Genomic DNA, 16,679 nt, shown 5'->3' on the forward strand with positions numbered 1-16,679 from the left:
ATTAATTCAGCGCTTCCTCGGGCAGGCAGGTGTTCAGCCATCTCCAGGAAAGCAGGGCTCCATCACGCATAACTGTTACTTGGGAATACAAACATTGTCACTCTGAATGTCTGAACGTCCCCTCTTTCCTCCTTTGTCCCCAGCTGTATATGCTGAGCATGACATCGTATGGTATGGGACATCCCAGTGGTCAGTTGGGGTCAGCTGTCCCCTCCCAGTTTCCCTGCACCCCCAGCCTGCTCGCTGCTGGTGTGGGGTGAGGCAGAAAAGGCCTGTGTAAGCACTGCTCAGCAACCACTAAAACATCCCTGTGTTATCAACATTATTGCCAAAACACAGCCCTATGCCAGCTGCTAGGAAGAAAATTAACTCAATTCCAGCCAAAACCAGCGTACCTCCACAAAGAGTAGCAAAAGTAATAGCTTGAGAAAGAACCCTTTCACTCTGTGAATAAAAAAACTGCTTCCTCTTCCTCCCCTTTTTATTCCCCAGATGTTTATACTGGTTTTGATCAGGGATGCTGAGTGTTCTGGTAGAAGTAATGGCATTGGCATCTTTGGTGCAGGCCAGATCCTGAAGCCAGAAGATAAACCTTTCCTCAGGTAACACTTGTATCGCCTGTAGTGGGAGTTGCACTCAAGATCAGGTTCGACAGTATCTGGCGTCTGTTGATGCATTATTTATTTCCCTACTTTGTGCTGACATCCCATCTGTCTTCTCAGCTGCCAGGCTGTGTGATGAACAAGCCCTTTGAAGGTGACGAGGACCCGAGCTGCCAGGCATCTCTAATGTCTTTTAAAAACACAGCAGCGACGAACTCCTTCCCAAACCCGCGGGGAAGGCCGGGCGCTGGATATACTCGTTGTGGGCAGGGGAGCGCAGCCGTGGTGAACGGGGTAGGCTTCGGGGCAGCTGGGGTGAGCCGAGGGGCCCGGGGTGATGTCCCCCGGCCAGCCCCGCCGGCGGAGGGTGAGGTTCCGCAGGCGGGGACGGCCGCGGTGCCCGCACGCCACCGCCTCCCGCCCCGCCCCGCCGCGGGAAGGCGGAAGGGTTTCGGGGCGGCCCCGCTCCCCCGCCGGAGAGGGCAGCGCCCGGTGCCATGGCGCGGCGGCGCCGGCTCCTCCGCGGCTGAGGGAGGCTGGCGCCGGGAGCCGCCATGGCCGCCCCACTCCTCCGGTGCGCCCTCTGCGGCTGCCTCCTGCTCTGCGGTGAGTCCCCCCGGGCCTGGGGGGGGGAGGCGGAGGGGTCCGGGCGACGGCACGTCCTCCCGGTCCCCGCCTCGCCGCGGGGGGCGGCGGCCACGGCGGGACCGGGGCCCTCGGGAGCAAGGGTCGCTGGGGCCTGCCGGCTTCCTTCTCCGGGGTTGCGCTGCCCCACCAGCCCGGCTGCTGCCGGCGGGGTGGCAGGGAGCCGGCCGGGTGTCTTCCGCCGCGCCGCGAGGGGAGCGGGGAAAGGCCGGCGGCCGCCCGCCCTTCGCGGGGGGCTGCCGGGGCGCCGGCGGGACGCTTCGCTGGCGGGGGCCCAGCTCCCGCTGCCCACGCGCACTTTTTGGTGCCCCCCCCCCCCCCGAAAGCTGTATCTGTGCTGAGAAATGGGAACTTTCCTTTTCGGTTTGGGACACTTGTGCAAGTGCCGGTGATGAAACGTGCGCGTCGGAGCGAGGGCAGGGCTCTTCCAGGCGCGGCAGCCGTGAGCCGCGGCGGCGCGGGCGTAGCTGCGCCCGCAGAGCCCGCCACGACCTGGCCGCCTCCGGCACAGCCGGTGCCGGGGCGGGCACGGCGAGGGCGCTCGGAGGTCAGCCACCGGAACCGGCCCAGGCCCTACGTTTCCCGAAACAGGCCGTATCTGAGAACGTGATGCGAGCTGTGCACAAACCTTTCGTTTGCAGAAGAGAAAAGCGCAGAAGACATTTCCTCTCCTCTTTGGGTCCACAGTGTGGAGTAAAAGACTGCCTGGAGGCTTGTAGAAGACCCTGTCAGGGAAGCAAGCCGTCGAAGGCGTCATGCTTTTGACTGGGAATCTACAAGCCCTCTTCAGACCTTTGGTGGGGGCTTCCTCAGAGCATGGGCAGCACCCTAGAGAGGGTCCTTTGCAGCAAGGACCATGTCATGCGGGAGAGGAGAAATCAGATGCCTTGTACCAGCCAGATTTTTTATTCAGCTGCATTGTTCACACCGAGTCTTCGCAGTTTGTCACCTGCACCCATCTTGTGTAGCGTTCTGCGTACCTGGGATGTTGCAGGTAGGAGAAGGTGTGGGAGCAGGAGGACAGAGGTGCCTGCAATGGGGCACAGCATGTGCCCGGGCAGAGATCTCTGATGGCCAGTGCCCAAGGTGGGTACGTGCGTATGTACAGTGAGGGCACGTATGCACAGGGATGGCATCCCTTGAGGAGGTCCGGGGCAGGGGAGCAAGCAACTTCTGCTTTCATGATGTGAAGTGCATTTCAGTTGATTTGTTGGATGCGAGGATAAACCTTGCAGGAATTGAGTCTGTGAAATAGTTTTTATATAAGCAGGGTTTAGATTATAAAACTCTTGTCTGCCACAGGTGGTTAACTGACACATTCATTTCACGTATTTATGCATCAACTATAGACATAAAATAAGTTACTTATCTTACAACGTATGTTGTTAGGTTTTACTCCTGTGACATTTAAGCACTAACCTGATCTCACAGGGTTTGTTTGTATCGATCAGGTGCATTGAAATAGAATCATCACAGAATCACAGAATAGTTTGGGTTGGAAGGGACCTTTAAAGGTCATCTAGTCCAACCCCCCTGCAATGAGCAGGGACATCTTCAACTAGATCAGGTTGCTCAGAGTCCCGTCCAACCTGACCTTGAATGGTTCCAGGGACGGGGCATCTACCCCCTCTCAGGGCAACCTGTGCCAGTGTTTCACCACCCTCACTGTGAAAAATTTCTTCCTTATACTGAGACTAAATCTGCTCTCTTGTAGTTGAAAACCATCACCCCTTGTCCTATCACTACAGGCCCTGCTAAAAAGTCTGTCCCCATCTTTCTTAGAAGCCCCCTTTAAGCACTGGCAGGCTGCAGTAAGGTCTCCCCAGAGCCGCCTTGTCTCCAGGCTGAACAACTCCAACACTCTCAGCCTGTCCTCACAGGAGAGGTGCTCCATCCCTCTGATCATTTTTGTGGCCCTCCTCTAGACCTGCTCCAACAGGTCCATGTCTTTCCTGTGCTGAGGGCTCCAGAGCTGGATGCAGGACTCCAGGTGGGGTCTCCCCAGAGCGGGGTAGAGGGGCAGAATCCCCTCCCTCGACCTGCTGGCCATGCTGCTTTGGATGCAGCCCAGGACAGGGTTGGCCTTCTGTGCATGAGTGCACATTGCTGACTCATGTCCAGCTTTTCATCCATCAGGGACCCCCAAGTCCTTCTTGGCAGGGCTGCTCTCAATCCCTTCACCCCCTAGCTTGTATTGGTACTGGGGGTTGCCCTGACCCAGGTGCAGGACACCCAGGTGCCCTTGCCTTGTTGAACCCCATGAGGTTCACATGGGCCCATTCCTCAAGCTTGTCCAGGTCCCTCTGGATGGCAGCCTGTCCCTCAGGCTTGTCAACCGCACCACTCAGCTTGGTGTTGTCTGCAAACTTGCTGTGGGTGCACTCAATCCCACTGTCCATGTCATTCATGAAGATATTAAAGAATACTGGTCTCAAAATGGACCCCTGAGGGATACCACTTACCACCGATCTCCATCTGGACATTGAGCTGTTGACCACTACCTTCTGGGTGTGATCATCCAACCAGTTCCTCATCCACCAAACAGTCCACCTGTCAAATCCCTCTCTCTCCAATTTAGGGCGAAGGATGTTGTGGGAGACTCTGTCGGTGACCGTGTCAGAGACCTTACAGAAGTCCAGATAGATATTAGTAGCTCTTCCCGTATCCACTGATGTGGTCACTCCATCATAGAAGGCCACTAGGTTGGTCAGGCAGGACTTGCCCTTGGTGAAGCCATGCTGGCTGTCTCAAATCACCTCCCTGTCCTCCATGTGCTTTAGCATAGCTTCTAGGAGGATCTGCTCCATGGTCTTCCCAGGCACAGAGGTGAGCCTGACAGGTCAGTAGCTCCCAGGGTCCTCCTTTCTACCCTTTTTAAAAATGGTTGCAATGTTTCCCTTTTTCCAGTCTCCAGGGACTTGCCCTGACTGCCAGGACTTTTCAAATACCGTGGTGATTGGCTTGGCAACTACATCAGCCCGTTCCCTCAGGACTCTGGGATGCATCTTGTCAGGTCCCATAGGCTTGTGCATGTTCAGGTTCCTCAGGTGGTCTTGACCCTGAGAGACTGCCAGTGAAGAAGGCAAAGAGGTCGTTCGGTACCTCAGCCTTCTCCTCATCCATTGTTGCCAGTTTGCCAGTCTTGCTCATCAAGGGGGCTATGCTTTCTTTGACCTTCAATAATGGCCCAAAATCTTTTCTATTTTAGTTTCAATACCAACAATTACTTTAAAATAATTAAATTCTAATAGTAATGGACTGTTCATCGATACTGCTTTAGGGTTTCCTTTATTCAGTTTCAATAAAGGAAAACAATTGTGTTTTTGTCACTGGTTGTCGTGGTTCAACCCCAGCCAGCAACTGAGCCCCATGCAGCCGCTTGCTCACTCTCCTCCCAGTGAGATGGGGGAGAGAATTGGAAGAGTAAAAGTGAGAAAACTCGTGGGTCGAGACAAAGGCGGTTTAACAGGTAAAGCAAAAGCCGCACATGCAAGCAAAGCAAAACAGGGAATCCAGTCACCGCTTCCCACGGGCAGGCAGGTGTTCAGCCATCTCCAGGGAAGCTCCAGGGCTGCATCACGCATAACTGTTGCTTGGGAAGACAGACGCCAATCACTCCGAATGTGCCCACCTTCCTCCTTCTCGCCCCAGCTGTACATGCTGAGCATGACGCCGTACGGTATGGGACATCCCTGGGGCCAGCTGGGGTCAGCTGTCCCGGCTGTGCCCCCTCCCAGCCTCCCTGCACCCCCAGCCTGCTCGCTGCTGGGGTGGGGCGAGGGGCAGGAAAGGCCTCGACGCTGTGTGAGCGCTGCTCAGCAGGAACGAACACAGCCCTGGGTTACCAGCACTGCTCCCAGCACAGCTCCAAACCACGGCCCCGTACCGGCTTCTGTGGAAAAAATAACTCTATCTCAGCCGAAACCAGTGCACTTGTGAAGAGTGTCAATTAATGATATGTTTATCTGTATGGTATATTTAATAGCTCTTTTGTCTTTGAAGGTACTTCTTGTTTATCTCTGTTTTTCAGAAGGCTGGTTTAATAACAGAATAAGTAAAGCATTTTAAATGTCAATGCTAATTTGTGCAGTGATGATACAAACAAGCTTATGGTGGATTCTTTTATTTAATTTTTTTCAGTCTTATACGCAGGTCTATGTAGGAAGACTGTTCATGCTCCTCTTCAGAAAAAAAAAAAAACAACACAGCAATCCACACACCCGTGTCGTTTCCATAGTGCTGCTGGAAGACTGCTTCAAAAAAATTTATTCTGACAATCTCAGTGGGAGTTCATGCACGTATCCTGATGGGCCCTAGGTCTTAGGCAGTAACAAGTCAGTCATACATAATAAATGATCATATCATAAAGACACTACTCACTGGAAACCATTGATGCTGGCTAATTTGCTTCTGTTGCATAAGCTCAGAAGGAACCATAGGCATCAGGATTTAAATGAATTACATTGCAGTCTGTTTTTAAAAAAAATGAGGCAAGGAAGAGAAAGAAGGCTGTATTTAAGTTTTGGATGACTGAGAAGTCACTGGAGGAATACATACTAAATGCTTGCTTGTTTTTGATTGCTCCCACAGTATCTGGAATAGTGCCAAAACCCCAAAACGCAAAAATTATTTCAGTTAATCTTCATAGCATTTTACAGTGGGATGCACCCATGTTATATGAAGGGAATATAAGTTACACCGTCCAATCTAAGAGGTAAGTCTGGGGGAGTTGTGCTTTCTTTAATTCACATTTTACAGCTGCGTCTGCTTGTGATTTGTTTCCGTTTGTATAGGAAGGTCATTACCTGTCCCTTCTAGCTTGTGAGAGGCTTATCTTCTGAGCTAAATAACAGGGCAGAGGCATTTTCTACACATTTCACACCCAAGGCAGCTTCGTACGTGCTTTTTTTTTTGAACCAGAAACACATTTTAACGCTGGCTGTTATTAGCTGTCTGTGTGGTTTTTCTCTATCATGTAGCTGTTGCCTGCGATTCAAGAGACTTGGTCCTGCAGAGCGTTAGGAGCTTATCTGACCTTTCAGACCAGCAGCGTTTTGCGCTCTGCCACCGATGCAGCCGGCTTGCCTGCGCCCTTAGCGGAGATGCCCGATGAACTGCAGGCTGGTGGCTCCTCTGTTCCGTGCCTTAAGCTTAGGACACGTTTTCTGAGGTCTCCTTTTGTCGGTTTTGGTGGGTTGATTTAGCTTCGATTTGGTTTTGCCACTGCGTCCTTCCGAGCTGGTCTTTCCTGTTGGGAAGAGTGGCCTGTGCGGCTGTACCGAGGAAGGCGGCCGCTTCCCCGGCCCAGCGGCGGGCTCCCTGCTGCCGCCGTGCTTGGCGAGGAAACCACGCGTTGGGCCAGAGGTCTCACGTTCCTGCTGAAGGTTGAATTCTTTGGCCGAGACAGGGGAGGATGTAAAGCGGAGATGACGGCACCCACGGGCAGGTGTCTGCCGAGGAGAAACCCCCAAACCGAGGGTACGGGCCATCTTAGTTGAAAGAAGATTTTTCTGGGTTCTGGTAGCAATTACCTGTCGATCACCAAGTTCCTAGGTGGGCTTTGACGCAAAACAGAAAGAATATCCTATATTAAGTTGTTCCCAGTCAGCTGTCAGCCTCTATTTTCTCTGGCTTTTCCTTGTATGCATTTCTTAAAGACAGTTCTGAACAAAGTCCAAGTCAGAGAGTGAAGCCGTGTGTAGCAATATTGTCTAATATTTGCGGACTTGTCTAGTAATTACTGCCTTCGAATCAAGTTTTGTAACCACTGTCAAGAAAAGGGCATCTATTTACTGAATCATAATTTTATTCTTTATCACAGATTTACTGGTGCATGTGAAATGCTTAATGTGTGTGCGCACACTTGTAATGTTCTTTCTTATACGCTTGATCTAATTTTTCTTGTTCACGACTCATAATTGGTTGTATTAACAAACAGATATGCCACTTTTCCAGTTAATTGGGAGGAAAGACATTGAGTCAGTTATAATTTACCCATCATATACATTTTGTTTCTCTTCCACACAGCATCAATTTCCCTGGAGACGCATATGAAAATGTGAGCACAAACTTGAGACTCACCAAGTGTGATGTCTCTTCTCTGTCTGCGTATGGAGACTACATTTTACAGGTCAGAGCAGAGTCAGAAAATAACCATTCGGACTGGGTCACAGTCAGATTTAAGCCAATGGATGACAGTAAGCCTTTTTCTAATCTTCCACAAAAAGTATTGTCTGCTATTAATGCACCTTTGCAGTTTGGGTCCATAAGAAAAGCTATAGCACGCGGATAATTTTTAAATTTAATTACATTGAACTATAAAATCTTAGTTGTAATACTTTCAATTTTTGAAGGCAGAAGTTGCTGTCAGAAAGCATGGTAGGTTCACTATTATAGCTAGATGCTAGTATTGGTACCTGAAACCTCTTTTGAGGAGGTTTTAAAAACTGTATATTTTTCCATTAAAATAAGGATCGTTTCTATTTTTCAGCCAGGGAGAGCTTTTCTTCAAGGATTCAGACTTCCTGAGTATCTAAATAAGTTCAATTACTTTCTTCTTCATTGCTATGTCAGACAAAAAGCACTTTTTAAAAATTAAAAAATAAAAGAATTACACAGAGGAAGATTAATTTTTAGTCAAGAAATCTTTATTGCACAATATTGCCATTCTCTTAGTGAAGCTTTACAGTCTTTTGTGAGAGATGATTTAGACATTGCCTTGCATTAGAGTACACAGCAGAAATGTTAATCATATGTTGCTGTCACTTGAGCTTGGGAACAAGGGAGTGGATTTTACCAATGAGCATCCTTTATTTTGTACATTCTTACACCACTCAAAAGCAAAAATGAAATTATTTTAGATCATGTAGTTAATGTTACCCAAGGCTCTTTTCTCCTCCAGCTGTTCATACAAAACCGTGCAGGAAGCTTCTGTTACACCTCATCTTTGAGAAAAACTTTTTAAAATCCTTTTCCTTCTTGTTCTGCCTTCATTTGCTTGAGTTTCATCATTCTGTTCCTTGGATTTCAGAGTGTAATTTTACAGTTTACAGCCTTGTTTTTCAAAATGCTTTTACTGGTTATCTCTCTCCAAAAGCATAATGTTGATATCATTTAATCTGCCTAGAACAGAAGCACTGAAACATAGCATGGAAAAAAAAATACAATGCTGCAAGTATAAATTACAGCCGAAAGAAAGTGTAATACAAAAAGTATGGATGGATTTTTCAGAGCAGAGAGCAAACTTGTAAATCATTAACAGAGTTGTAGTTTGACGTATGTTTGAAAGAGCGTGTGGCCCTCACAGCAGACTTGGCTTTGGAAAAGCAGCATACTCGTGGACTGAGAAAATCTGGGTATAAAACTACCTGGAAAGAAAGACCTGGGAGTACTGGCCACCTGGCCAAATGTCTGAGGAGGACGTGAGGATTTTTTATGTTGTCATAGCTGATCTGAGCAGGGCGTCATGATAAACATACCTGATACTCCTTTCTGTGGTGTTGTTTCTGCTAGTGCTTTTGTGAGTGTCGTGGTTTAGCTCCAGCCAGCAACTAAGCCCCACGCAGCCGCTCGCTCACTCCCCCACGGTGGGACGGGGGAGAGAATCGGAAGAGTAAAAGTGAGGAAACCCATGATCTGAGATAAAGATTTCAAAAGTTTAATGGGTAAAGCAAAAGCCACGCACGCAAGCAAAGCAAAACAAGGAATTTGTTCACTACTCCCCATGGGCAGGCAGGTGTTCAGCCATCTCCAGGGAAGCAGGGCTCCGTCACGCGTAATGGTTTCTTGGGAAGACGGACGCCATAACTCCGAATGTCCCCCCCCACCTCCTTCTTCTTCGTCCCAGCTTTATATACTGAGCATGACGTTATATGGTATGGAATATCTCTTTGGCCAGCCTGGGTCAGCTGTCCCAGCTGTGTCCCCTCCCAGCTCCCCGAGCACCCCCAGCCTGCTCGCTGCAGGCCAGCATGAGAAGCTGGACTGTCCTTGACTACTCAGCAACAACTCAAAACATCAGCACCTTATCAGCATTTTCTCATCCCAAATCCAAAACATAGCCTCATGCTAGCTTCTATGAAGAAAATTAACTACCCTGGCTGAAACCAGGACAGTGAGAAATTCCACACTCTATTGTAGGAACAGCCTAAGAAAGCCAGAGTAACCAACACCCTCCTCACATTCTTTTTCGCAAGTTCAACACCATATTAATGAGCATTACAAGCAGCAAGCAGATATTTTTTTTATTTTTCATTAACAAAACACATATTTCTAGAGGAATGCAAAATTGTCTGTATATTGAGCTCTTCCTTTCTTAGACACTTAATAGTGTAGCTGTAGCCAGGCAGAACTTTAGTAGAAGCAGCCAAGGCAGAGTTGTTTGTTGGAATTACAGGAGACTTTAATGGAGAGCTCATTGCACACACAATGTAGTTGAGAACTAAGCTACTCATGAAATAATTTAGGTAGTGGCACAAAAGCATCATAAGGACAAGCCATTTTCAAAATATAAGAATATAATACTCAGTCTAAGGAGCTCAATCTTTAAGACACGCAGAAATAATTCAAATGTTTCAGTTTTCCAAAGTGATCACAATGAAAGAAACATTAAAACACTTCGCTAGAGGGTCTCCTCAGAAAAGACAGATGTTGCAACAGCTTGTCCCAGACAGAGAAGTGAGTAATAACCTATAGAAATAGTCCTTCCTCTCCCAGGTGTCACCACAGCTGGCAAAAGAGAAATGAATTAATTTAGTGTGTGGGAAAGGTAGTCTGCAACAGTATCTGTTATTTAACTGCAAAAATAGATCGCCTTCAAGACCAGTTCTATAAAGAAAGGATTTATTTATGCCTGACCTGTGAAAGGAAATTACTTTCTTCTAACAGATAAAATTATTTGAAGTGTGAATTATAATAGGTTGTGTAAAAATGTCACATTGAAAATATCGTGAAACTGAATTCCATTCTTTCTTCTCTTCCACGATTGGAATATATAGCAGACATTGGGCCACCTGATGTAAAAGTGAAGTCAGAGTCTGGGTCCTTGCATGTGGATTTCATAGGCCCCTTTGCTGAACATGAACATGACAAGTGGCCTCTAAAGCAATATTATGGCTCGTGGAATTACAGAATACTGTACTGGAAGAAAGGCAGTTATACAGAGGTAACTTCTGCTTCCTGTGTGTTGTGACTCCATGGCTTGGAGACATGCTTCTCGTGGTAAAATACTGTACTGATGAAGTTCTGAAAGCTAGTGGTACTGAAACAAAAATACGTCTCTAGTAATTACAGTATAATGAAGTTTAGTCATTGCAGCTGGCATTCAGAGCAAATGGCAGATAGCTGTGTAGTTAAACAGTAGCATGGATATAATTTGATCTTTCCATAATTAGAAATAACTGCTACATCGTGAGAGTTCATTCTCTCAGTCTAGTGATGTGTGTGTTTGTGATGCAGTCTTCCCCACCAAGCCTCTGTATTTCACACATACAAGCGAAGGTAAACTTGGAAGCTGTGACATCAGCAGTATCTGTGATCACGGCGATGAGCTTAGATGCACATCTGATGTCACTGAACTGCTTGTGCTGTGTGTGGGACTCTGGGCTTTGAATACCACCGTGGATGAGGCCTTACATTAGCTGTGGTCACCCTCCTCCAGCTTGTCACCTCTTCACTTTGTGTCAGTTGTAATTGGCTTTCTTCCTCTCATGGACAGCCTCTTCCACAGACAGATGTGTCACTCTGCTCAGAAGAGCGTGTAACACTTCAGAGCAGAAGTCTGGGAAGTTTCCACAGGGATCAAAGAAGGAAAAGGCATAGACTATGTAACTTCACAGGTTGTTGTTTTGAAGTAGATGCGTGCTCAAAATGCTGAAACCTAGCTATAGGGTCTTCTCACCCCTGAGAAAGAAGCTGTTACTATGTAATGGGGCATGTTGTAGGGATTCCTGTACTCTGCAGGGACCGTATAGTTACAGGGACATAACCAGTCATACCTCTAAACAGCAAGTTGTATCAGCTGTCCATTACCTAATAGCTTCCACAAGCCTTTTTCTTTCTTTTATCTAGATCATCCACCCTACTTGCTCCATCTCAAATTAAAATATGTTTGTCTGTAACAGCACTCTTCGTTGATCTCATTGGGTTAGGCAATTGTTTCTCTCTGCAAGCAGATCTCACTTACCATGTAGGCCTCTTTAGCCTAAAACTTCATTAATGCTGCTAGAAGCAGCCAGAAGGTCAGTGATGTGAGTGGTCTCACACTCTAACCATGGGTGAAATCAGTGCAGAGTCATCAGTTATGTGACAGCGGAAAGGCGTTTCATTCTGTCTTTAAAAGCCTTATTCACCTTGCACCTATAATTGCTAGGATTTGTCCTACTAAATGTAATTTGTTAGCTAGTCCATTCACTGGACTATTGCTTTTCAAATTTTTTGTGTTCTTCTCTGTTACTAGGTAACTCACATCGATACTAAACATAACTCTGAAATATTATCTCAGCTGGAGCCATGGACAATATATTGTATTCAAGTGCAAGCAGTTATCCCCGAGTGGAACAAAACAGGGAAACTGAGCGGAGAGCTTTGTGAGCAGACAACCCACAACGGTAATACCTGCTGCTTCAGAATGGGACATGCGCTGTGGGGAACAAGGAAATGTGAAAAGCAATTAAAAATGAAAATCAGTATAACACGTAAATCTTTCAAAAATTGATGTGTTTGTTACATTAGTATTATTTGGTGGTTAACACGTGAACTTCTGGAGCAGAGGAGTTGGAAGCGAAGTGAAAACTGTATAATAATAATGATGATGATAATAATGATAATGATGATAATAATGATAATAATGATAATAATAATAATAGTGAAAACTATAAGCAATATAGCACTGATGGCATGATGCTTTACTTTGCTGCAGAGGCCTGAAAATCAGAGTTAGATGGAGCATAGGCTCTTCACTGATCACACTGTGTGCCTGAATCTCTTCTACCATCAGCTGTGTTCACTATCCTGTGAAAGCCTTTGTTCCCTCTGTCTGTAACTGAGAAAGGAACTGGACTCTGTGTTGCAGTCTGCGTCATCTGTGGTGATATTGCCAGTGTCTGTCATGAGGCTAGGCCATGTTGCTCTATAATCAAGAATATAAACAATTATTTTGTCTCCTTTTCATTTTGAAGGCAGTTAAGTACCCAAAAGCGCTTTCCGTTCCAGCCGTGCCACCTTAGCTGCTGTCTGCGGGGTCCAGCCATAACCACCATGTGGTCTGACCCTGTTGTTTTAGCAGGGAGCTTTATGTCCCTAGTTTAAAGGATAGAGTCCTAGATACTGTCTTTTTCACAGGCATAATGTACATTTTAAGTAACTTACACCCTCAGATACCTTGTGGAAAATCAGAGACACAAGTTGATGAGGAAGCCATCTGGGGGAAGCCTGGGGAAGCTGCTGGGCTAACCTGTTTCTCATATGTTTTTCCTCATCTATTTTTCTGACGTGTGTTATCTGCATGCACTGCAGTTGACTTTCATGTCGGTTTTGGTGCTGGTGTTGCTTGTTAGTTCATGGCTAGAACAGTGCTTAGCAAGTGGAGGTTGGTTTACATCATTTATACAGTGATGTATGGATACATCTTCATTCCCGTTGCCTGTTGTGAAATTCCTGTGCATGACATTTTTTTAAAGGCTCAGTAGTTCCGAATTTTACAGACTTTTGTCCCCTGATGTCTTTACTTTGCTGCCATTTTTACAGATTTCTTTAAGAGAAAAATGGAAGCCTATACTCTGGTAGTGTTATGTGTCAGTGCCTACACTCCTGAAACACTGAAGAGTGTACAATAGCTGTTTACATTTATCACCTTGTGGATGGTTCTGCTGGTCTTTTTTCCTTTAATCATTTGCATGTAGAATCACCAGTATATGTAACTGTAAATGGCTAAATGTGATGGCTTGTAAGCTTCCTTTATTGAGAACTCCCTCAGCCTATTCAGACTAAAAATGTAAGAGCTAAGGTATTTTGCATCTGGAAGCAAAGACTTATGTTTGCAGTTACAATTTTGTAATTTTTTTTAATTCCATAGAGAAAGCGATAATTTGAAAATAATATATTCAGAAATTAATAATCACAGTTTTAATTTTTTTTTCCTTGTCTCTTGCAGGTGTAACTCCGGTGTGGATAATTGTGACCATTCTTATAGGATCAATGTTGGTCGTTGTAGTATCTGTTCCTGCTTGTTTCTTTTCCTTTTTATATCTTTATCGACTCACCAAACATGTTTTCTGCCCTTCATATATTTTCCCACAACACTTGAAAGAGGTTTGTTTTCTACCTAACACAATTAAAATCAGCCTTTTCAGCAGAACCATCTGCTTTTCAAAGGCTCTCTGTGCCAAAACCTTTAAAACAGCTTTTAATTTGCCTTCTTTCATGTGCACCTGATTGTTAGCCATCTGTAAAGTGCAGACTGTTCCGAGGGGGTTTTAGACAAGAAGAGCAATGCCGGTTATCTGTTGTTATATAGTTGTTGTGTAGGGTAAAACTTGCTCTTCTGCCAAACATAAAAAGCCATTCAAATCAGCGTAAATGATGAAGTCGTGAACTTTGGAAAAAGCTGACAAAGGAAAGTATTTTTCAGTGTGAGAAAGGTAGTGGAAGCTAGTTCATTTAATGTTTAATTTCTGGCATGGTAAGGTCAATGTAAATTTTACATGAATGTTACCTCAAGTTCTTGCATTGAGTTCTGTGGTGCTGCATAGGTGTAAGTAAGGAGCACTGAAATTAGACTTCCTTTTGAAGTATACTGATGTGTAATAAACTCTAAAATACCGTCATTCTGAATTGTTGTGCACAGAACGGTCCAAAACATTTAAAAGCTGAACAAGTTAAAAACTTGGCGTAGACTTCTATTCCTAAAGCAACTGCCTAATTTGTAATATGAGGCTTTATATGGCTTAGAAACAGGATGTTTCCTTTCATTTTAAAGTGAGAGAATAACAGGTGTTAACCTTCAGTTCCGCTTTTTACATAGTAAACAACTGAGCTATCTGTCTCTGCTATCTCATAGACTTAAAATTGCACATTTGTTCTCTTGAAACAAAGTTCTTTCGCAGATATAATCATGAGTTCTAACTTAAGTAAAGAACATAGCAAAGTCTGAAAATTCAAGATAAAAGGAGAGCAATGAATGTTAGCCATTACTGTCGGGGAATACCACTGACCCTGTTACCCATATAGCAACTTAAAAAGGCTGTATCAGAATCTCCTCCAAGAAACAAGGCTATACAGAGTATTACGTACGCTAAAGTTAGCAACCTCTTCTAAGCTTCCTGCAGTTTCTTTTTGTTTTCTCTTCATTTTGACTCATTTAGAGCTCGGCAGATGAAGGCTTTGCAGCTGACTTAGCAATCGTCTTGTGTTTTAAGTTAAGCACATGCTCAGCACACAATAGTTTGCTGAACCTGGAGCTCAGCTGTTGGGAAGGTAGCGTTGCTCTGATCGATACAAGATGTCGTCAAATTTCATTTTGCTCACAGATTTCTCACAAGAAAGGGAGAATTTTAATTTTGTGCTAGTGGGTTATAGTGGTTAATCACAGTAATCAAAGGTCAGTTGTGCTTACTAAAATGACATTTATCAAAGGCAGTGGTTTAACTACATGAACATTTGAGATTGCAGATTACTGACAGAACATTTCAAATCACAGTTTGCTAGAAAAAGGTCTAATAAGCAGTATTTATTTTTGTAATTACAGTGAACAGGACTCCTGATTGATAGAGCAGCTTGTTTCTTATGTAAAATGCACTAAAGGCAAAGGTGATAGACAGCGGTCAGGTTACAAGGACAAAATGCAGTTGTACTCCTCCAGCCACTACCAATAAAATGAACTGCCACTTCAGCTGCCAAAATGAGTGGTTGACATGTTATTACTGTGTTGCGTAGGTGTGCTGTTCTTGCATTGACGTTCAAAATAGTCATGACACCCTGCGAAGTCCATGTTGATTCTTGAGACCAGTTCCATCGTATCGATAGAACAGGGAGTGGGAAGAAGTTGTGATATTTCGGTACTAAAATTAAGTCATCTTTCTCACTGAACTGCATAGCCCCACAAATCTCCCTCTCCTTCACTTGCCAAAATGGTTATGGTTTATGTTGACATTTAAAGCATCACTATTTGATGTCTGAGCAGACAGTTCTCTGAGACGGCAGGTACAATTCATATCTCCTGGAGCTATTTGACAAATCTCTCTGTGAACTCCTTTACCTACAGTCGAGTCACTGTTTTTAGTTTTCGTTTCCAGACAAAACCTAGGTATTTTATTCTTTTAAGAAAGTTTATATTACAAAGAAGTCACTAACCCCTGGGGTATCTTCTTGCAAATAAAGGCACTTACGACTTGCTTCCAAGCCTTGCAGAGGATGTTAAAGCGAGCAGAGAGGCTATTACATTGTCGCCACTCTGGGACTTCTAAAGATTGAGATGTGTGGAAAACAGTATAAAACATATTTCTAAGCAAACAGGGTGGTACGGCTGGTTGCAGTCTAATTCTCATTTCCTCTTTCCTTCACAGTTTTTGAGCAAGCCTCCCAGTGGTTCGCAGGTTTTTTCTCCACTCCCACAAGAAGAGCAACTTTTTTATGCCAAGCTAACGGTCATTTCAGAAGAATCCAAAAATCACTGTGATGAGACTGGGGATGAGGCCCGCAAGACACCAGAGCAGCTTCAGGACTCTGAACAAGAAGATTCTGATTCAAGAATAGTACTAGCTTCAGAAAAGGCCTAAATGCACTCCTCATACTTCACTCAGACCAAAAGAAAAGCAAATGGGCTGTTGGGTTTATCTTCTTACTGCTTCATTCTTAAGACAGTAAAAATTCATATACAAAGATGTGTACACAGACTTTTGACAGAATCGTTTTTTTTTTTTAAAGTACAAGAAATTTGACTATAAATGAGGAATTAAATGATACGTAATTTTTTGCCACTGTTTGGGGTGGCTCACTGTTAAGTTGTAGCAATACCTAGGACGGTATTATGACATTAATTTAAAAAGCAAATAACACGTGTATATATATTACTAGTTAATTTAACTTTGATGAACTATTTATTGCAAAAGCTAATCAAAGTAGCATATTGTATAAGGTTTGTAAAAGAAGATCACATTTTGTAAAGCAAGAGCTGATCTGACTTTTTTTTTTTTAATGAGAAATTATGTGTATTTCTTAAGGATATCCCTAGTGGCATAATCCTTCTTGCGAATATTTTTTTTACCTGATGCAATATTCTAAAGTTACTGTGATGGTATAAACTTGGTATGACTAAACCGAACACAAGTATTCAGTGTGTTTTGCATTGCAAGGTGTTACTCGTGCTTCATTGCCAAGGATCGTGGGAGCATACCAATGCACTGCCAGGTAGCACTCTATGTTCGGGTATTGCTC

At 44.8% G+C, this 16,679-nt stretch overlaps 1 protein-coding gene across 1 annotated transcript; it reads left to right on the plus strand.

The window, feature by feature from the left end:
- Positions 1 to 5,773: 5,773 nt before the first annotated feature.
- Positions 5,774 to 16,021, plus strand: IL10RB (interleukin 10 receptor subunit beta; the record flags this gene model as incomplete). The annotated part of the gene is made up of 6 exons (XM_082014473.1): positions 5,774 to 5,961; positions 7,275 to 7,444; positions 10,244 to 10,410; positions 11,704 to 11,854; positions 13,399 to 13,556; positions 15,809 to 16,021. The coding sequence occupies 6 exons, from the start codon at positions 5,774 to 5,776 to the stop codon at positions 16,019 to 16,021; spliced, it is 1,047 nt and encodes a 348-aa protein (XP_081870599.1).
- Between the last annotated feature and the right edge of the window lie 658 nt (positions 16,022 to 16,679).

The sequence above is a fragment of the Phaethon aethereus genome (genome assembly GCF_964289735.1).
Source record: "Phaethon aethereus genome assembly, chromosome: 1".
In the NCBI taxonomy this organism is placed as follows: domain Eukaryota; kingdom Metazoa; phylum Chordata; class Aves; order Phaethontiformes; family Phaethontidae; genus Phaethon; species Phaethon aethereus.